At 54.3% G+C, this 14,264-nt stretch overlaps 4 protein-coding genes across 4 annotated transcripts; all 4 read right to left on the reverse strand.

The window, feature by feature from the left end:
* Positions 1 to 1,019: 1,019 nt before the first annotated feature.
* Positions 1,020 to 4,252, reverse strand: HD553DRAFT_293511 (Sodium/hydrogen exchanger family-domain-containing protein). The gene is made up of 11 exons (XM_046178435.1): positions 4,054 to 4,252; positions 3,968 to 3,976; positions 3,798 to 3,901; positions 3,665 to 3,723; positions 3,452 to 3,603; positions 3,235 to 3,374; positions 3,095 to 3,161; positions 2,797 to 3,029; positions 2,533 to 2,735; positions 1,545 to 2,461; positions 1,020 to 1,458 (listed from the first exon to the last, which is right to left on the reverse strand). The coding sequence occupies exons 1-11, from the start codon at positions 4,107 to 4,109 to the stop codon at positions 1,209 to 1,211; spliced, it is 2,190 nt and encodes a 729-aa protein (XP_046038465.1). The 5' UTR covers positions 4,110 to 4,252; the 3' UTR covers positions 1,020 to 1,208.
* A 138-nt stretch (positions 4,253 to 4,390) lies between these two features.
* HD553DRAFT_307256 (uncharacterized protein) lies at positions 4,391 to 9,355 on the reverse strand. The gene is made up of 10 exons (XM_046179399.1): positions 8,831 to 9,355; positions 7,269 to 8,761; positions 6,622 to 7,204; positions 6,491 to 6,559; positions 6,100 to 6,428; positions 5,182 to 6,035; positions 5,071 to 5,118; positions 4,964 to 5,001; positions 4,716 to 4,899; positions 4,391 to 4,655 (listed from the first exon to the last, which is right to left on the reverse strand). The coding sequence occupies exons 1-10, from the start codon at positions 9,113 to 9,115 to the stop codon at positions 4,570 to 4,572; spliced, it is 3,969 nt and encodes a 1,322-aa protein (XP_046038466.1). The 5' UTR covers positions 9,116 to 9,355; the 3' UTR covers positions 4,391 to 4,569.
* Positions 9,356 to 9,706: 351 nt separating this feature from the next.
* Positions 9,707 to 11,695, reverse strand: HD553DRAFT_367385 (uncharacterized protein; the record flags this gene model as incomplete). The annotated part of the gene is made up of 4 exons (XM_046184123.1): positions 9,707 to 10,374; positions 10,429 to 10,653; positions 10,716 to 11,096; positions 11,165 to 11,695. The coding sequence occupies 4 exons, from the start codon at positions 11,693 to 11,695 to the stop codon at positions 10,117 to 10,119; spliced, it is 1,395 nt and encodes a 464-aa protein (XP_046038467.1). The 3' UTR covers positions 9,707 to 10,116.
* Positions 11,696 to 12,524: 829 nt separating this feature from the next.
* On the reverse strand, positions 12,525 to 14,067 carry HD553DRAFT_281856 (Isy1-like splicing factor). Its single transcript, XM_046178142.1, has 7 exons — positions 13,952 to 14,067; positions 13,851 to 13,888; positions 13,614 to 13,771; positions 13,364 to 13,538; positions 13,236 to 13,291; positions 13,037 to 13,171; positions 12,525 to 12,970 (listed from the first exon to the last, which is right to left on the reverse strand). The coding sequence occupies exons 1-7, from the start codon at positions 13,952 to 13,954 to the stop codon at positions 12,579 to 12,581; spliced, it is 957 nt and encodes a 318-aa protein (XP_046038468.1). The 5' UTR covers positions 13,955 to 14,067; the 3' UTR covers positions 12,525 to 12,578.
* Positions 14,068 to 14,264: the final 197 nt, after the last annotated feature.

Consider the following 14,264-nt stretch of genomic DNA (forward strand, 5'->3'; position numbering starts at 1 on the left):
AGGACCCGCACCGAGCGAGGCAAAGGAGAGGAGGTCGCCGGCGTGTTGAAGGTGTTGTCGGTCCAGCTGTTCAGCCATCGACGGGGGTGGTCCGTGGGAGGCATCCACGGTCTGTTCGGCGAGGATGTGTAACCTGTCATGCGTCTGCACAGTCGACAGAGTGGAATTGAGATTCAGCACATACACGGCATCAAGTCCCCTTTGTCTCTCGAGCTAGACTTGCGACACGTCAGACTCACCAGCCCGTGATCGTGGTCATGATCATGGCCGTGATCCTCGTCGTGCTGCCTCGCGTCATCCGGCCCCTCCCCCTCTCCCCTCGCCGCCTCTGCGTCAGCCAGACTCATGTGTCCTTCCCCATGGTTCCCCTCCATACCATGCATTACTTCCTCTACCGCTCGATACTCTTCATCACCTCCGTCCATATCCTGCTCCGCCTCCTCGTGTCGAGGCTCATGAATTCCCTGATCAGGCTGTTCGCGCTGAGCAGACGAGCTCGGATCGGTCGTCATCATGTCAAGCTCGACCTGACTCGTTCCGCCGCTGTAGGCTCGTTCGTACTTGTCGTCGTTATCGTTGTTGGCGTCTGCTAGTTGTTTCCTGATAGCGAATTCGGTATCGGTATGCGACATGAGCCTCACAGACACCTTTGCCCCGAGGGATGCGGCTGGCTGGACGAGGCTAGACGAGTCGGGCTGCCTACGGACCGGGCCTCGAGGCGTACCGTATCCGAACGGGTCTATCGGAGGTGGTGGTCGGGGGGGGGGGGGGGGGGGGGTGAGATGGGAGCGTCTCACCAGACTTGTTGTCGGCGATGAGCGAACTGTCGAGAGTGGTGTGTAGGCTAGGTGGGTGAGGGTGGTGAGGTTCGAGATCACCTGACCCACTCGAACAGAGCAAGCTCTCGCTCCCTCCACTCGAGCACGCGTCGCCCCCCCCCCCTGGCCTCCCTTCGCGTTCAAGACAACTACACTAGCTGTACTCTACTCCTTCGAATGACAGGACACGCACCCCGTGATGCGCTCGTGATGAGATTGCTGGAATCGCCATCGATGCTATCCCGGCACATGTATATACAACAGCAAAGACTAGTCGTGCCCCTGTTCATCGAGGAACCTGCATATCCCTCGATTTCGCGAGACCAACGACCACCTTCGCCCAAGCGTCTAGAGATCTCCCCGGCAATCGATCCACCCCCTATCCTTGCCTCACTTCATCGTTCCCCGCCCACTCTCCGAAGTCGTCGACCCCGGCCCTTGTAACCCTTGCGTCATCGCCAGGCTTCTCAGATCCGTCCTCGATCGGGTCCGATTGCTACTGCTCCCCTGTGCCAGACTCATCGGGCTCGGCACCTCGCCGCCTCCAGCGCTGTTTGGGTGAGCTAACGAGGGACTCATCGTCCCGGAAGGTGAGCCTGTGCCCTCCGGGCGAGTGAAGAAAAAATCCGTCACGGATTCGCTGTGATGTCGTTCGGGGATGAGCTCACGCACCTCGGAAAGCCTGGCGCGAGAAAGGAACCCTCGGGCTCTCGCTCGTCCTCTTACCTGAAATTCCGCGAGGGCCCTTTTCCCTTGCCGCTCTCGCTATCCCCATCCCCGAACTGACCCTCCCGATGTCCCCAATCCACGCTCGGGCCTCGCGTCTGCGTGGGCGAACTGTCGCCTCCGTAATTGCTACTCTTCCTGCCGGCCTTTTTCAAGTGATGTCGGCGGCTCGCCACAGAGTTGGAAAAGAGCGGCAAGAGGTATCGCTCGTCGAGCTGGGTGAACCATTGTCCGTCTCGGAAGACCATGCCCGCCGAAGGCGGTTCTTCGCCTCCACCACCTTGTTCAATGTCTTGAGCGTTGGGCAGGGGTTCATTGTCATCCGAATCCGAGCTCGAGCCGGCGGAATAGCCAGTCGAAGCTTGTCTCCCTTTCGCTCCATAAGGTCCAGCTCGAGACCCGCCCGATACGGTTCGCGATCGACCGACGTCCAAGGGGAATGTGCCTGACGGATGGTAAGGCGATTCCAGCGGAGAACCACTGTAGCTATTGTAGCCATCGTCATAGTCGTCTCCATAAGGATGCCTCCCAGCGAACTTGCGACTACCTGGACCCATCGCGAGAGCCAGGTTGCCTCCGTGTGCAGTCCAGCCGCCATCATCGTCCGAGCTGTCATCATCGTCCTCGACACCAACGCGGATCCCAAGGACTTCGAGCATCCTTGCTGTAGTACCTCCAAAGATGACGACGGTCATGACGACCACAACGAGGATCGTCGTTCTCAGGGCGTCTGCGTTATCGCCCGTGATACCGGCCGCGAGGGCGACACCGACGGCTCCCCGAAGTCCGGCCCAGAAGAGCATCATCTGATACGAATGGGGAATCTCCTCGTGCCTCTGGCCTCGAGTGTGGAAAACCCAGTTGATCAACTCTGATAGGGGGAAGACGGCTGCGTAACGGGAGGCCATGACCGCGATCTATCATACGGATAGACCGCTATCAGTTCGTGATCTTTCCATTCGATCTTTCGAGTGACCACGACACATACCGCTGTTACGATGATGAATAAAGGCTTGAAGACCTGTGCATCCTGGGTAAACAGGTTGAGACCGAGATAGATAAAGATGAAATTTTCCGAAAGTTGCGACATGACCGCGAACATGTACTTTGTGGTCTTCTGGGTCTTGACGGACATGGTGTGATACGCATAGTGCTTGAGGGTCACTCCGCAGAAAAGCAAGGACACGATTCCTGGTCGAAATCTGTCAGCGTCATCAAGCGCTAATAGGATCCTATCACTACGTAGGCTTACCACTCATGCTCAACCCGTTGGAGAAGAAATATGCGCAATATGCAACCAGCGATACGATACAGCTCTCGATGTGAGGGTAGAGGGCCAAATTCGAGTGTTTCAATCCGAGCGAGCACATCAGACCGAAGACGACCCCTAACGCCATCGAGATTGAGAAGGAAAGCAAGAAGATGCCAATTCCGTGGAACAGCGAGGACAAATAGATGTCTTCACCGTGGAATTGTGATAGTGTCCTGGTGCAGGGGAGCGTAAGCGGTCATAACACAAAGGCTTCGCGGCGTGTCCCGACGCTACTCACTCATACATGACGATGGACACTGCATCGTTCAAAATGCTCTCTCCAAAGATAATAGTGTAGAGCTTGGCTGGGAAGATCAAAGAGGACTGACATGAGCTCCAAGTAGGTCTATGTCTAATTGAGACGCGCACTCTACGTACGGTCAACTTTATAGGTATTGAAGATCGCCAAGATCGTCACTGGATCAGTTGCTGATAAGGTCGAGCCGAAGATCAAGCACTCCAGCAGGGTGAATTTGAGGCCTTCGAGGCCTAAGAATGACCATATGTACACCAAGACTCTATAGACGATGCCAGGTGATACCGTTCGGTTAATCGATAGGATCTAGCGGACGGGTGAACATGTCTGGAAACTCACCCTAGACCAACAGCGGAGATAAAGGTTCCAAGGAAAGCGAACGTCAAGATTGTCCCGAAATTTCTGAAGAAGTTCTCCTGTTTAAGCTCATAGCCTGAGTTGAGAATGATTGGCGGTAGTAAAAGGTTGAAGAAGAGGGTGTGTTTGAAGGACTGAAGGGATTATCAAGCTCCGTCAGCGTCGAACAATACGACCTTGACCAGTTCCACTGACCAACATCTCCCGGATAAGGTGACCGGGCGATAAACGGATTATAAGACCGACAACCATCCCTAAGACGACACGGGTCGACAATCAGCACCTATAGAGCACATTTGCAGCACTTTCTGACGAGGTTCGAATTCACCTGCGAAGATGGACACCACGGTCTCGTGGATCGCTCGGATCCTTTTCACCTGGAGATAATAAGAGCAGATAAGAGCTCCGATGAGGAGTACACATAGGATACATCTGTGACCGAGAATAACAATCTTCTTAGTCAATGTTTCGCTCAAGGTCACTCGGTCGTCGACTTACAGTCCCCAACTGGAGCGGGTCGAAGTAGCATAGACTCGGTGTCGATCAGCCAGAGTCCTTCCTGGAGTTTTCGGATCTTAACATACGAAGCGTAAAACTCCTCGTCCTCGGGGGATGTATCCGATGGCGTTGCAGCTGGCATGTCGACTTGAATTGGCGACCCAAACCCCGTAAGATACCCCGGTCACTGGCACCTTCGGTTGTTACACGTATTATGTGGATTTCGGGCAAGTATGGATGTTACGAGTTATTGTAGCTTGTAGCTTGGAACCCTCTATATGCATGATATGTATAATGGGAGCGTCGTTTAGTACCGATTGTACAATTGCTCTCAACAATCCTTGCTTCTGCACCTTCGAGCTCGCGAGCTCGCTAGGTCTGGCTGAACCCGTCACCACGCGTCACGCATCGCCGCGATCGAGGGCGAAACCGAGGGTTATGATCATAAGACGTATCGATACAACGGTACAACTGATCATTATTGATCACTGATCACTGATAGGTTCCTCTGGATTTCCCAGAATACAAAGAAGGCTGACTGCTGTTGGGTTTAGTTAGTGTATTCGAATATGGGAGTTTTTCCGTATTTTTGTATGTTTGGATTATTGCGTCGCAGAAGGTGATAACGAGTTCAAGCGGATCTCGTCTGGCAGCTTCTTGGCTGCATCCAATGCGGCTCGGACCTCGCCTGATAACTCGTACGTGTCAGTTATCCTGATACTAGTGGCGTTGAAGCCAGTCGACTCACCGGCCATCATATCAATACCGTCCCACATCGTTCCGTAAGCTTCGAGACCGGCCAAGATGACCTTGACATTCGTCATCAAGGCTTCGAGTTCTTCCGATTGGGGCTTGTCTTCAGATTCGGAGAACGAGGAAGCCTGTACAGCTAGGGATAGTAGCAGGAAAGAGTACGCCCCGCTCAAAAGACCCTGTTGTTGCATCGAGTTGTCAGTCGTGCTACTTTGCGAACGATGTCGCTGAGAGCAAGCTTACGCAAGCGCAGAATGGCAGCCACTTGGGAGGCCCTTTCCCTACAAAGACGGTTACACACGTGAGTCCTCGTGAAAATGATACAAACCTTGCGAGATCAGGAGTCTTACATAAAGCCAACGTCGCACTCCGGTGCAAAACCTCTAGTCGGATAACACCTAGAAGTACGCATCACGGTCAGGATGGCAAGTGTGGACGCTCGCGAGATCAAGGAGACTGACTATGTGCGGCTTGTGCTACTCTTGCCAGACTCATACCCGGAGGGAAAGGCCCGTCCGGCCCAACGACAACGGCTTCAGGATTCTCCGCCTCGTCGTCTGCAGCTTCATCGAGCTCGACCGTACTAGCGGGCTTGTTCAGAGACAGCTGTACCGCAGGACGAGCGATATCGACTCCCCAAGCCTTGTGCGTCTTGGGCGGCACGGCTGGCGGGGTTTGCGATTGACCCTGGCTACCGGCTGTCTGATGGAGCGCGAAACTCGAGGGGTATCCTCCCGAAAAGACGTCTTGAGTGTTGCTGATCGGTATACCCATACCATCAAATCCGTCCAGGTGTGTCCCAATGTAACCGGTCTCTGCAGTGAAGTAGCCGTTGAGGGGAGGAAGCCAAGCTGGTGCTTCCTGCAAAGGTTGGTACAGCTCGGCCGCCCGTTTGGGCGCTTCAAACCACGGTGTGGGGAAGGATGCTGGGTAGATCGAAGGGTCCCATAGCAATCCGTCCATCGAAGTGTTCATGGTGTTCATTGCCGCGAGTGCCTCTTGCGATAGCGGCAAGGTCTGAGCATCAGAAATCGGTAACAAGGCTTTGGGGTTATCTGCTTGAGAGTGTGATCGCGGCACAGTAGCGGTCGACCCCAGTGCAAGGCTGCTCCCCGTCGCAGAACCAAGGTGTGAGCCGTTTCCGTATGCCGAATTGTTGTCCAGATAGTCTTGTCCTCCCGAGTAGCCAGAGATGGATTGTTGTGGCGTGGGGATGCTGTTGCTTTCAACCGCAGCTTTCGGCAGCCCACACATCTTTCGGGAGAACAAGGCGACTTCTGGGAATGCCTGTCGGCGATGCAACTGGATATGACAGCTATGATCGAAGATGGGAGTGAGCGAGGCACGGGCACAATTGGACGATAAAAGGTTTGGCTTACACAGCCAACATCATCGACGCGGCCAACTGTTGATTTCTTACGACCTCTTCCTCGCCTCCGGGCACCAGAGGGATGACCGCCATGGTCTCGCCCTGCTTCAAAAGATCCAGAACGGACCGATCGAGCTTGACCATGCGTCTGTGGAGCGTCTTCTTCTCCTTGGCGGCCTGTTTCTCTTGCGGACCCATGTCGGCCATCTCGTCGTCAGACACCTCGGCATCGATAGGAGGAGTGGATGGATTTGGATTGGGCAGATTGTAGTCTAGCGTCATGATGAGATCCATCGCTTGACAGGCCAAACCGATCGATTCAATCCAGATGCCCCAGGACTAAGTCGACGAGCGGCGATCAGTGATAGTAATAGTGAATGGCAGCGTCACGACCGACTCACATCGTCTCCGACAACGGTGGACGGGTAATCGGACATGATTCGCTTGTCATCGTGAGCAACGATGGGACGCTAGGTAGGATTTGGAAGGATGAGCCATGTACAGCTGCATACATCACGAGATTACCACCTACCCTGCCGGCTACCAGCCCCGAAATCAGCATACCTGCAAAGACGACCCACCACGTCCTCCTCTGCATGTCTTTGTGGATATCTTTGCCTTCGACTTGCTTGCCCGGTGCAGGTCTGGCTCCACGCCCTACCGTCTGACCGTCTCGTGGCTTGTTGTTGGCAAAGGTAGCCTTGTCTACCTGATGAAGGCCGATATCCATGGCCAGTTCGACAGCTTGATTCATCTTCATCCGGTTCTTGACGGCGTTACCAGTCTGGGCAAATTCGTACAGACCGAGCAGCGAGAGCGCTTGCACACACTCGATAACGACCGACCTATCCTCGCTTTCACCGACTTCGTTGAGGATCTCGTCGATCCGATCCGAAGCCTCGCGTGCCAGTCGAGACGATTGCGATCGACGGAGGCTCCGAGACGAGAGCGACTTCGGATTGGGATCCTTCGGGTGAGGGCTGAGGGATAGGATAGCTCGCACGGCAATCAAGAAAGGCGATTCATTCATCAAGTTTTGCTTGACCCAGTCCTTGTGTTTGACCGGAGGCAACAAAGCTTGGAAAGGATGGATTTCTTCCCAATAGCAGGTGAGGCTGAGAACAAGGTCTTGCGGTTAGGCTCATAGATAACCGTGAAAGTCGAACAACGTCAACTCACATTCCGTCCACGTCATCTGGAGCGTAACTTCGAACGGCTGTGGCAGGGTCCACGGCGCCCACGGCACCGCCCGTCATGCTCAAGCTGTCCAGCTCAGGCGGTTCCCCACCAGGCGCCTGCAATCCATCCAGGCGAGCCAGAAACTCTTTGAGCGCGCTTGGAGGTGGAGGTGGCACGTTCTGCGACGACTTGTCCTTGCGCCTCCTGGCCCCACCTCGCCTGGATTTGACATAGACGCATTCCCGACCTTTGCTGGAGCATTGAGTGCAAATCGGTTGAATGCCGTCACATCGGGCCTTTTTCGTTCGACAAGACAGACAAGCGTTCTTGACGGGAGGAGGGACGACGGGACGGCTAGACTCGCCATCGTTGCCCTCTACGTCGACCTTTTTCTGCTTTTTGGCTGGCACGGAACTGTCTTTCGCCGCTTCACCCGCCGGTAGCCTGGCATGACCTGGAGCCTGAGCATGAGACATTTGATTGGGATACGGAACAGAGTAAGCTGATTGCATCCCTTCTTGCGAGACGGGCAGTCCAAAACCGGCATTGATCGGGTGAACATGAGGGTCGGCAATCTGACCTCCTTCCCTGGTCATGTAAGCCGAGGCAGCCATCGGATCGTTACCGCCTTGATAGCCTTCGTACGACGATTGCTGATAATGCGACAATGAGGATGGTTGCACCCGACTTTGTCCTGCTTGGGAGAAAATGGGATTGGGCGATATCGATCTTGCCGAATCAGACGACTGAGCTCCGGCTCCATGACTCGAGTACTTCAAGGCGTCCTGTTGTGCGTCCTTCATAGGGTTGCCTAAAGACCTCGCCGACAAGGGTTCCGGAGAATAGCCCTGTATGCTGCTGGCGGCCCTGTTGGCGCGCTGTTGAGCAAAAGGCACGAACAGGCTAGCACCAGGATCAGCCGAGGACGGGTGATTGGCGGTCCCTTGAAGAGAATAATGTTGGTTTGGGTGATGCGATTGATGGTGCGGTTGCAGCTGAATGTCGCCAGACCTCCCGGCAGACATCATTCGGTTCCACGGCTCTACGCCTTCGTCACCGTATCCTCCTGCATGCCTCCTATTCTCCGGACCATCAGCTCCGTCAAAGCCCGCAATATACCCAGCACCTTGGCCTCCTCCTGGCTGTGCCTGGTGCTGGTTGGGTCCTCCCATCGGGGTCGATACCGCCGACGCATACCGACTCTCGTTGATATAATCGAAAGCATCCAACTCTCCTTGGCCCTGGTACTGCTCCTGAGGAAAGCTTGACGTTCCGGAGCCAGACGGATTCCCGGGGGCGAGAGGAAGGGGTTTGTGGATATCCGAGTAGGTATAGTCTTGCACGAGTCGAGCGGGACCGAGCGTGGAGGCGGGGTAGGACAGAGTATCAGCGTATTGCGGCTGAGAAGGAGGATATTGCTGATGAGTTTGCGATGGTTGAGCCTGCTCTTGATACTGCGAGTAAGACGTCGAGACGTCGTAACCGTAACCGGCCTACCAAGTTGAGAACGAGACAAGTCAGATTTACGGGAAGCAACCAGGTCTAGGGGGGCTAAGACTCACGTTGATAGGTGCGGCCAGGGTCACAGAATTTGTGCCATACGTCTGTGACTGAGCATAGCCGTACATCCTGTCAGATCCGGTGGATTGGTGCTGAGAAGCCTGGGATTGAGGTTGATACCCTTGGATCGAGTAGCCGGTCATTCCGGTCAATTGCGGATGGGCGCCCTGCTGAGGTTGGGATTGCCGCTGGAAGTGTTGCTGTGAATGTTGCAAATGCTGCTGTTGCTGCTGCTGCTCACGAGACGGAACACCTGGGTGGCCATCTTGATAGGGGAAACCTGACATGGCGACTGGATCGATCTCCTTAAGCTGTCTCTTATGGTCTAGATTCCCCAATCGGGAACGCGATTGCCAGACGATATGGTGCAGCAGCGATAGATCTGCCAGTAAGACTAGACAATGCGGTCGGCGGTGTGATTGAGCCGGTTTATGCAGTAAGGCCTGTAGTGAGTATCTTGTAACTCCTCTCTCTCCTTCTTCTCTGGTGTTCACAGCGCAAGGTGATGGATGGTTCACGACGGGAAGGGGATGGGATGGGATGGTCGCTCGTTCTGGGCAAAAGGGCGGGGGAGGGCACGAGGAACGGAATCTAGTTACGCGAAACAAAAGTGGAGGCACCGGTTCAGGAGGATGTGGGGGGGGGGAGTCACGGTCGGGATCGGCAGCAGCTCGCAGAGTAGTAAGGGGGAGAGACGCTCCCTCGTCGTCCTATGGTCTACGGGGATCATGCACCTGCGCACATGCGATCTGGCGCTCACTGACGTTGATAGCTGCTGCAATTACGGGAAGCACATCGTCGAGGAAACGACGAGCGCCAGGCAGCAAGGGGGATCGGCGTACGAGAATGGGCGCGGATCGCGCTAAACGGTAGAGGCTGATACGTCATACAGCGCTACAGCTTGCCGTTCCTGATCTTCGAATATGCAAAGTGGTCGCACGAAGCAGTTGAAAGCCGACCGAAACGTCGCGGAGCGAAGGATCGAGGTTTCTGATGATACATGGCAGGCAAACGCTGTAAATTGGCTCGAGTCGGACGTGTAAAGCCTTGTACGAAGCTCGATACTGATAGCTTGCCCGAGTCGTTCTCAGGTAAACAGGTAGACATGATAGTCGACAAGCGATGAGATGAGATACAATGGCCATCCGCTGATCAGGAAAGGCGGAAGAGGACCGGAGGGCTATATCATGATATGTAGCTGCTTACTTGGAACGATCTGGCTGTGACGTGAAGGGAGCTCTGGCCGTGTCGAAGTCTTCTAGTCCAGGAAACCCTATCGAGTCGTTCTTCAAGGCAGGCTCTCATTCTCGGAGACGCTCGCTGTCAGATTTTCGCCTTTCCTGGGCAGGGGAACGTATGTACGTTCCTCGAGTGGTTCCAGGCTACTAGCCGGTGGGCTTGCGCGGGCGCGACGCAGCAACTCCTTCATCATACTGCCTCTCTTCTCTCTGACGCGCTTTGAACAGATTTCATAGGTGGTCTTCAAGGTCTTGAGGAAGTAAACTGGATTTTTAGCCCAGTTACCTTCCTTCAGCGTAGTCCAGTGCTGCGAATCGGAAGCGATCAGATAACTGATGTAACTGCGGTGACCGAGACTGACCGTAGTATTCTTGTTATCAATTGATAGAAGGCCGACCCAGTCTAAAGCCCACCATGTACCACAGATTCTGAACAGCAAGCAGTATGGGGGGTTCTTCGCGACTTCCGTTTTCCAGGAGCCTGTGGAAGGGGGGAGGGGGAGATAAGCTCGGAGTACCATCGCTCGCGTAACGCAAGGAGCAACAGTACCTCCAAGAAACTGAGCCAATTCGACATCCTGCCAGACCTTTGAGAAGACGAATTGTATAATCAGATATCATTCGGCTCAACCGATGCGCTGATACTCACTTTGAACAACCCCGTATTGAGGTTTTGATTGAGAGCAATTGCCTTCGCATTCGCACTGTTCACAGCTTTATACTCGGTGATGATTACCTCGTGCATGCTTGTAAGTCTAGCAGTGGTATAGTTCAGGGGCACGTGCTCTCTGAGAGCGCTGCGAAAAATATCCTCCATAGCCTTTCGACCGAGCGGATGATCCTCCTCCGAAGGCACCTTCTGAATCTTGATGCCCTTTCCACGCTTGACAAATCCTTTCGTAGGATAGCCTATGGTACCACGGGGCTTAGGACAAGAGAGTCCCACATGTCGCTGCAAGGTTACCGGGACGCGGTTCCAGTCGAGATCGTGGTGGCGGATTTCGACGTGTTCTATCTCGCTGATCGCTTCCTGTCGAGAGGAGAAGATGCTCTGGGCTCCATCTAGCCGATTCACACTCAGGATCAAGACATACTCACGACGATAATGACGTTCATGCGTCTTTCCAAGTATGATTCTTCCAACTCCGGCTCATCAATAGCCTTCTCCAACAGCTTCAGGTCCGCAACGAGTTTGAGGTTCAAGTTCCGGCCCAGAGGCTTCGGGGAAGCCAATATACGCAGTAGCCGGGCACCTTCGACAATCATTACAGGTCCATATGACAGGTGGACGAGGCCAGCGAAATCCAAAAGCTTGCGGTATACGTCCCAGCTGTCGCCGCCCGCCGAAAAGTCCGACTGCTTGGAAAGTCCGGTAATATCAGAAAGACGAGGTCTCATGCTTTCCAAGTACAGGAGAATGTCACGATCGTCAGAATCAATATGGGACGCCGAATCGGAGGGATCGAGGTCGGATTCAGGATAGGCGGGAGGAGGCGATTGGGGTGGGGACAGAGATCTGTCGATTGCGGCCTCGGTGGCAGCCGATATACCGTTTGGCAGTCTCGATTGCCACTGCATAACGGTTCGAGAGGGATCCTCGTCCTCTTCTCTGCCGATAGTCGTGTTCATTCTGATGGCGTCGTATTGATAACTTCAGCAACTAATGGCACGACAGCTTGTAAAAGATCTCGAGGGGTACGAGGTTAAAGCTTTTCCCGGTCTCCAAAGCGGTGCAAGCAGAGGGCAGTGGACGAGACTTTGTAGCCAGAGTACTGGCTACAGAGGACCCTCCGTCTATCTTGCTCCTCCTTTCCCGACTCTCTCCCACACTCTCCAAGTCGTCCAACGACCCATCACTTCACCTCGGTGCTGATCGGCTGACCCGGAAGCTAAATCTGCGCCAAACACGTGATCGACGATCTTGGAGACCCCGGCCGAGGCTGGTCGAGTTTACTGCTACTGTATCGCATTGTCAGTTGCTCAGTTGGCAGTCGGCGGATTGAAGATCGCAGGCTGTCGTGCGGTCTAGCTGCTCTGTGCATACCTGCACACAAGACGAAGCTGGGTATTCTTGTAGAGAGGAATCGACCCTGTACAGCAATCTCAATTTCGACCCGCTCGCTCGGGTCCTTCATCATCCACGGAAATAAGCGCTGCGCTTTTATCCCAGCTCTCCTTGTAAAGATTGCCTTGTGCGGTTTGTCGGTTGCACCTTGATTTCAGCTTGAGAGGGTAAAATCCGAGCTGCTGCAGGTCCAAGATACTGAATACGAGGGGTAGTCGCAGCGAGGGATCACTGAGCCGGAACGTCAGACGTCTAGATGGGTCTTCCGTTTCTCTCAACTCGTGGCTTGGTCTCTGAGTCAAGGAGCCGTGACCTCCCAGCGGCCTAGGAGAATATCGTTTCGAGCCGAAGCATAGCTCGGAGGTCACCTAGAGCGGACTGCACCGTTGTTTGCACAAGCCCAACGCATAATCTCTTCGATATATTACTGTATCCACCGTCAACCGATCATACACCATATTCAGCCAACAACGACCTCTTCCGAACGTCCAACAAGATAGCTTCGAGTTCCTCCTTGTTCGGCTGTTTTGGAGGTTCCATGCTTGCTTGATCCAACACGCCGAAGAACGAAGCCAACGCCGCGGCCGTCGAAGCGTCCGTATTTCCTTGCGAATCGCTTCCTTCCTCCACGCTTTGGCCGTCAAGCTTCGCCCGCTTATCCCCCTCGCCCTCAGTTGATGTTCCGGCCATCTCCACGTCCTCGTCGGCAGCTTTACGCTTTTGTGCGTTCGTGCTCGAAGCCGCCGCGGCTGGTGCATTCGCTTTGGGAAAGGGTGGCACTGTGGTATCTTCTGGTAGCTCGAGTGCATCCACCAACCTCGCACAGGCCGAGTCCCAATCTGCAGAAGAGGCGAAACAGGTCAGAAGCGGTCTCACGAGACACAGGTTCGCTTCTGGAGACTGACCTTGGCGTTCCATCGCCTCTTCCTCTTTTACGAGCTCCTGATCCATCTCATCGACATCTCCGTAATAATCGGCTCCCTGATTCCTGAACTTTTGAAAGGCTGTGTGTCGTGCCGACTCTTCGGTCTCTTGCACGGCTGATGCACCAAGCGAGTCGCATCAGTATTTCAGATCGACCTTGATGTATATCAGCCAGCTTACCACCACGCTGGAATAGCTCCTTGACTCCGGGCAAATCTTTTGCTCGTCCAAAGTATCTGTAGTGGTCCCATGGCGAGTAAGCCAACTTCCCTTCGGTGCCTCTTGTCGATCGCTCGGACCTGGCTCACTTGTATCCCCGTGTCCCCGGCACCTCCCTGCCCTCGTCATCCACCATCGCCGTCCTAGCTCTTCGATAGTTGGCCCCTCCTAGCGTGACGATCTGACGCTCCCAGTGTCCCTTCTCCCGCATAAGCTTGTTGATCTCGTCGTTCAAGTCTCGAATCTCATAATCGGTCAAGCCAACTGTATAGTTTGACGAAAGACTTGGATTTAGCCACAAGATCGAGCCGAGTGCCAGGGAGAAGGTCAGTGACTGACCATCCTGGATCTTGGAAACCTTTCTGCTAATATCCCGGACGATCTCTCCTCTCCATCGCTCACAGTCCTTCAAAGACGAGACGGTCGAGGCCATCCGCGGCCTCCGATCGGTCTTGGGCCGAGCTACTCCCATCTCGATGGCCTGAGCCTCCCGAAATCTGAGTTTCCGGGCATATAGTTGAGATTAGCTCGAGTCTTTCGAGCATGTCGGCTGATTGTTTGGGCAAAGGAGCTTACCGGAATAGCATCGATTGGGCCTTTTCTTGATTTCTCGCCTGTCATGTCGATTGTAGAGATGAGCAAGAACGTCACGATCGCGTGCCATCAACTAAGCTTACCATCTTGCTTGCTTTATGATCTTGGCAGTATTATATGAGAGAGACCAAAGGTGCTTAGACTCAAAACAGGATGGTGTGAATGAACTCCCCGTATCACAAACATGATGCATGATGTTAACCTCTAGCGAACAAGGGTAGGCGATGATGATTGACAGAAAGCCACGTCATCTCGATTACATGAATCCGATTAAACTGATAAGCAATCGCCCCCGCGGATAGCCGAGAGACCCCACCGCACATGCACCTCGGGGTAAAAAGGGGAGAACATTGGGAACGACGGTCGGACTCGACCCTTGTCGTACAGAAAAGAAAC

This window comes from Filobasidium floriforme, assembly GCF_021052385.1.
Source record: "Filobasidium floriforme strain CBS 6241 chromosome Unknown HD553scaffold_5, whole genome shotgun sequence".
NCBI lineage: Eukaryota > Fungi > Basidiomycota > Tremellomycetes > Filobasidiales > Filobasidiaceae > Filobasidium > Filobasidium floriforme.

Bases quoted from the DNA above. Each gene is read 5' to 3' on its own strand.
- HD553DRAFT_281856 (XM_046178142.1), bottom strand. The intron at 13,772-13,850 runs GTAAGCTCCTTT...CCGGAAACTCAG, and splicing joins GCCCAATCGATGCTATTCCG to ATTTCGGGAGGCTCAGGCCA. The intron at 13,172-13,235 runs GTAAGCTGGCTG...TTGGTGCATCAG, and splicing joins GGAGCTATTCCAGCGTGGTG to CCGTGCAAGAGACCGAAGAG.
- HD553DRAFT_307256 (XM_046179399.1), bottom strand. From the start codon at position 9,115: ATGTCAGGTTTCCCCTATCAAGATGGCCACCCAGGTGTTCCGTCTCGT. The intron at 7,205-7,268 runs GTGAGTTGACGT...CCTTGTTCTCAG, and splicing joins CCAGATGACGTGGACGGAAT to CCTCACCTGCTATTGGGAAG. The intron at 5,119-5,181 runs GTCAGTCTCCTT...GCGTACTTCTAG, and splicing joins AGTAGCACAAGCCGCACATA to GTGTTATCCGACTAGAGGTT.
- HD553DRAFT_293511 (XM_046178435.1), bottom strand. From the start codon at position 4,109: ATGCCAGCTGCAACGCCATCGGATACATCCCCCGAGGACGAGGAGTTT. The intron at 3,375-3,451 runs GTGAGTTTCCAG...CATCGTCTATAG, and splicing joins ATCTCCGCTGTTGGTCTAGG to AGTCTTGGTGTACATATGGT. The intron at 3,162-3,234 runs GTACGTAGAGTG...TGATCTTCCCAG, and splicing joins CAATACCTATAAAGTTGACC to CCAAGCTCTACACTATTATC.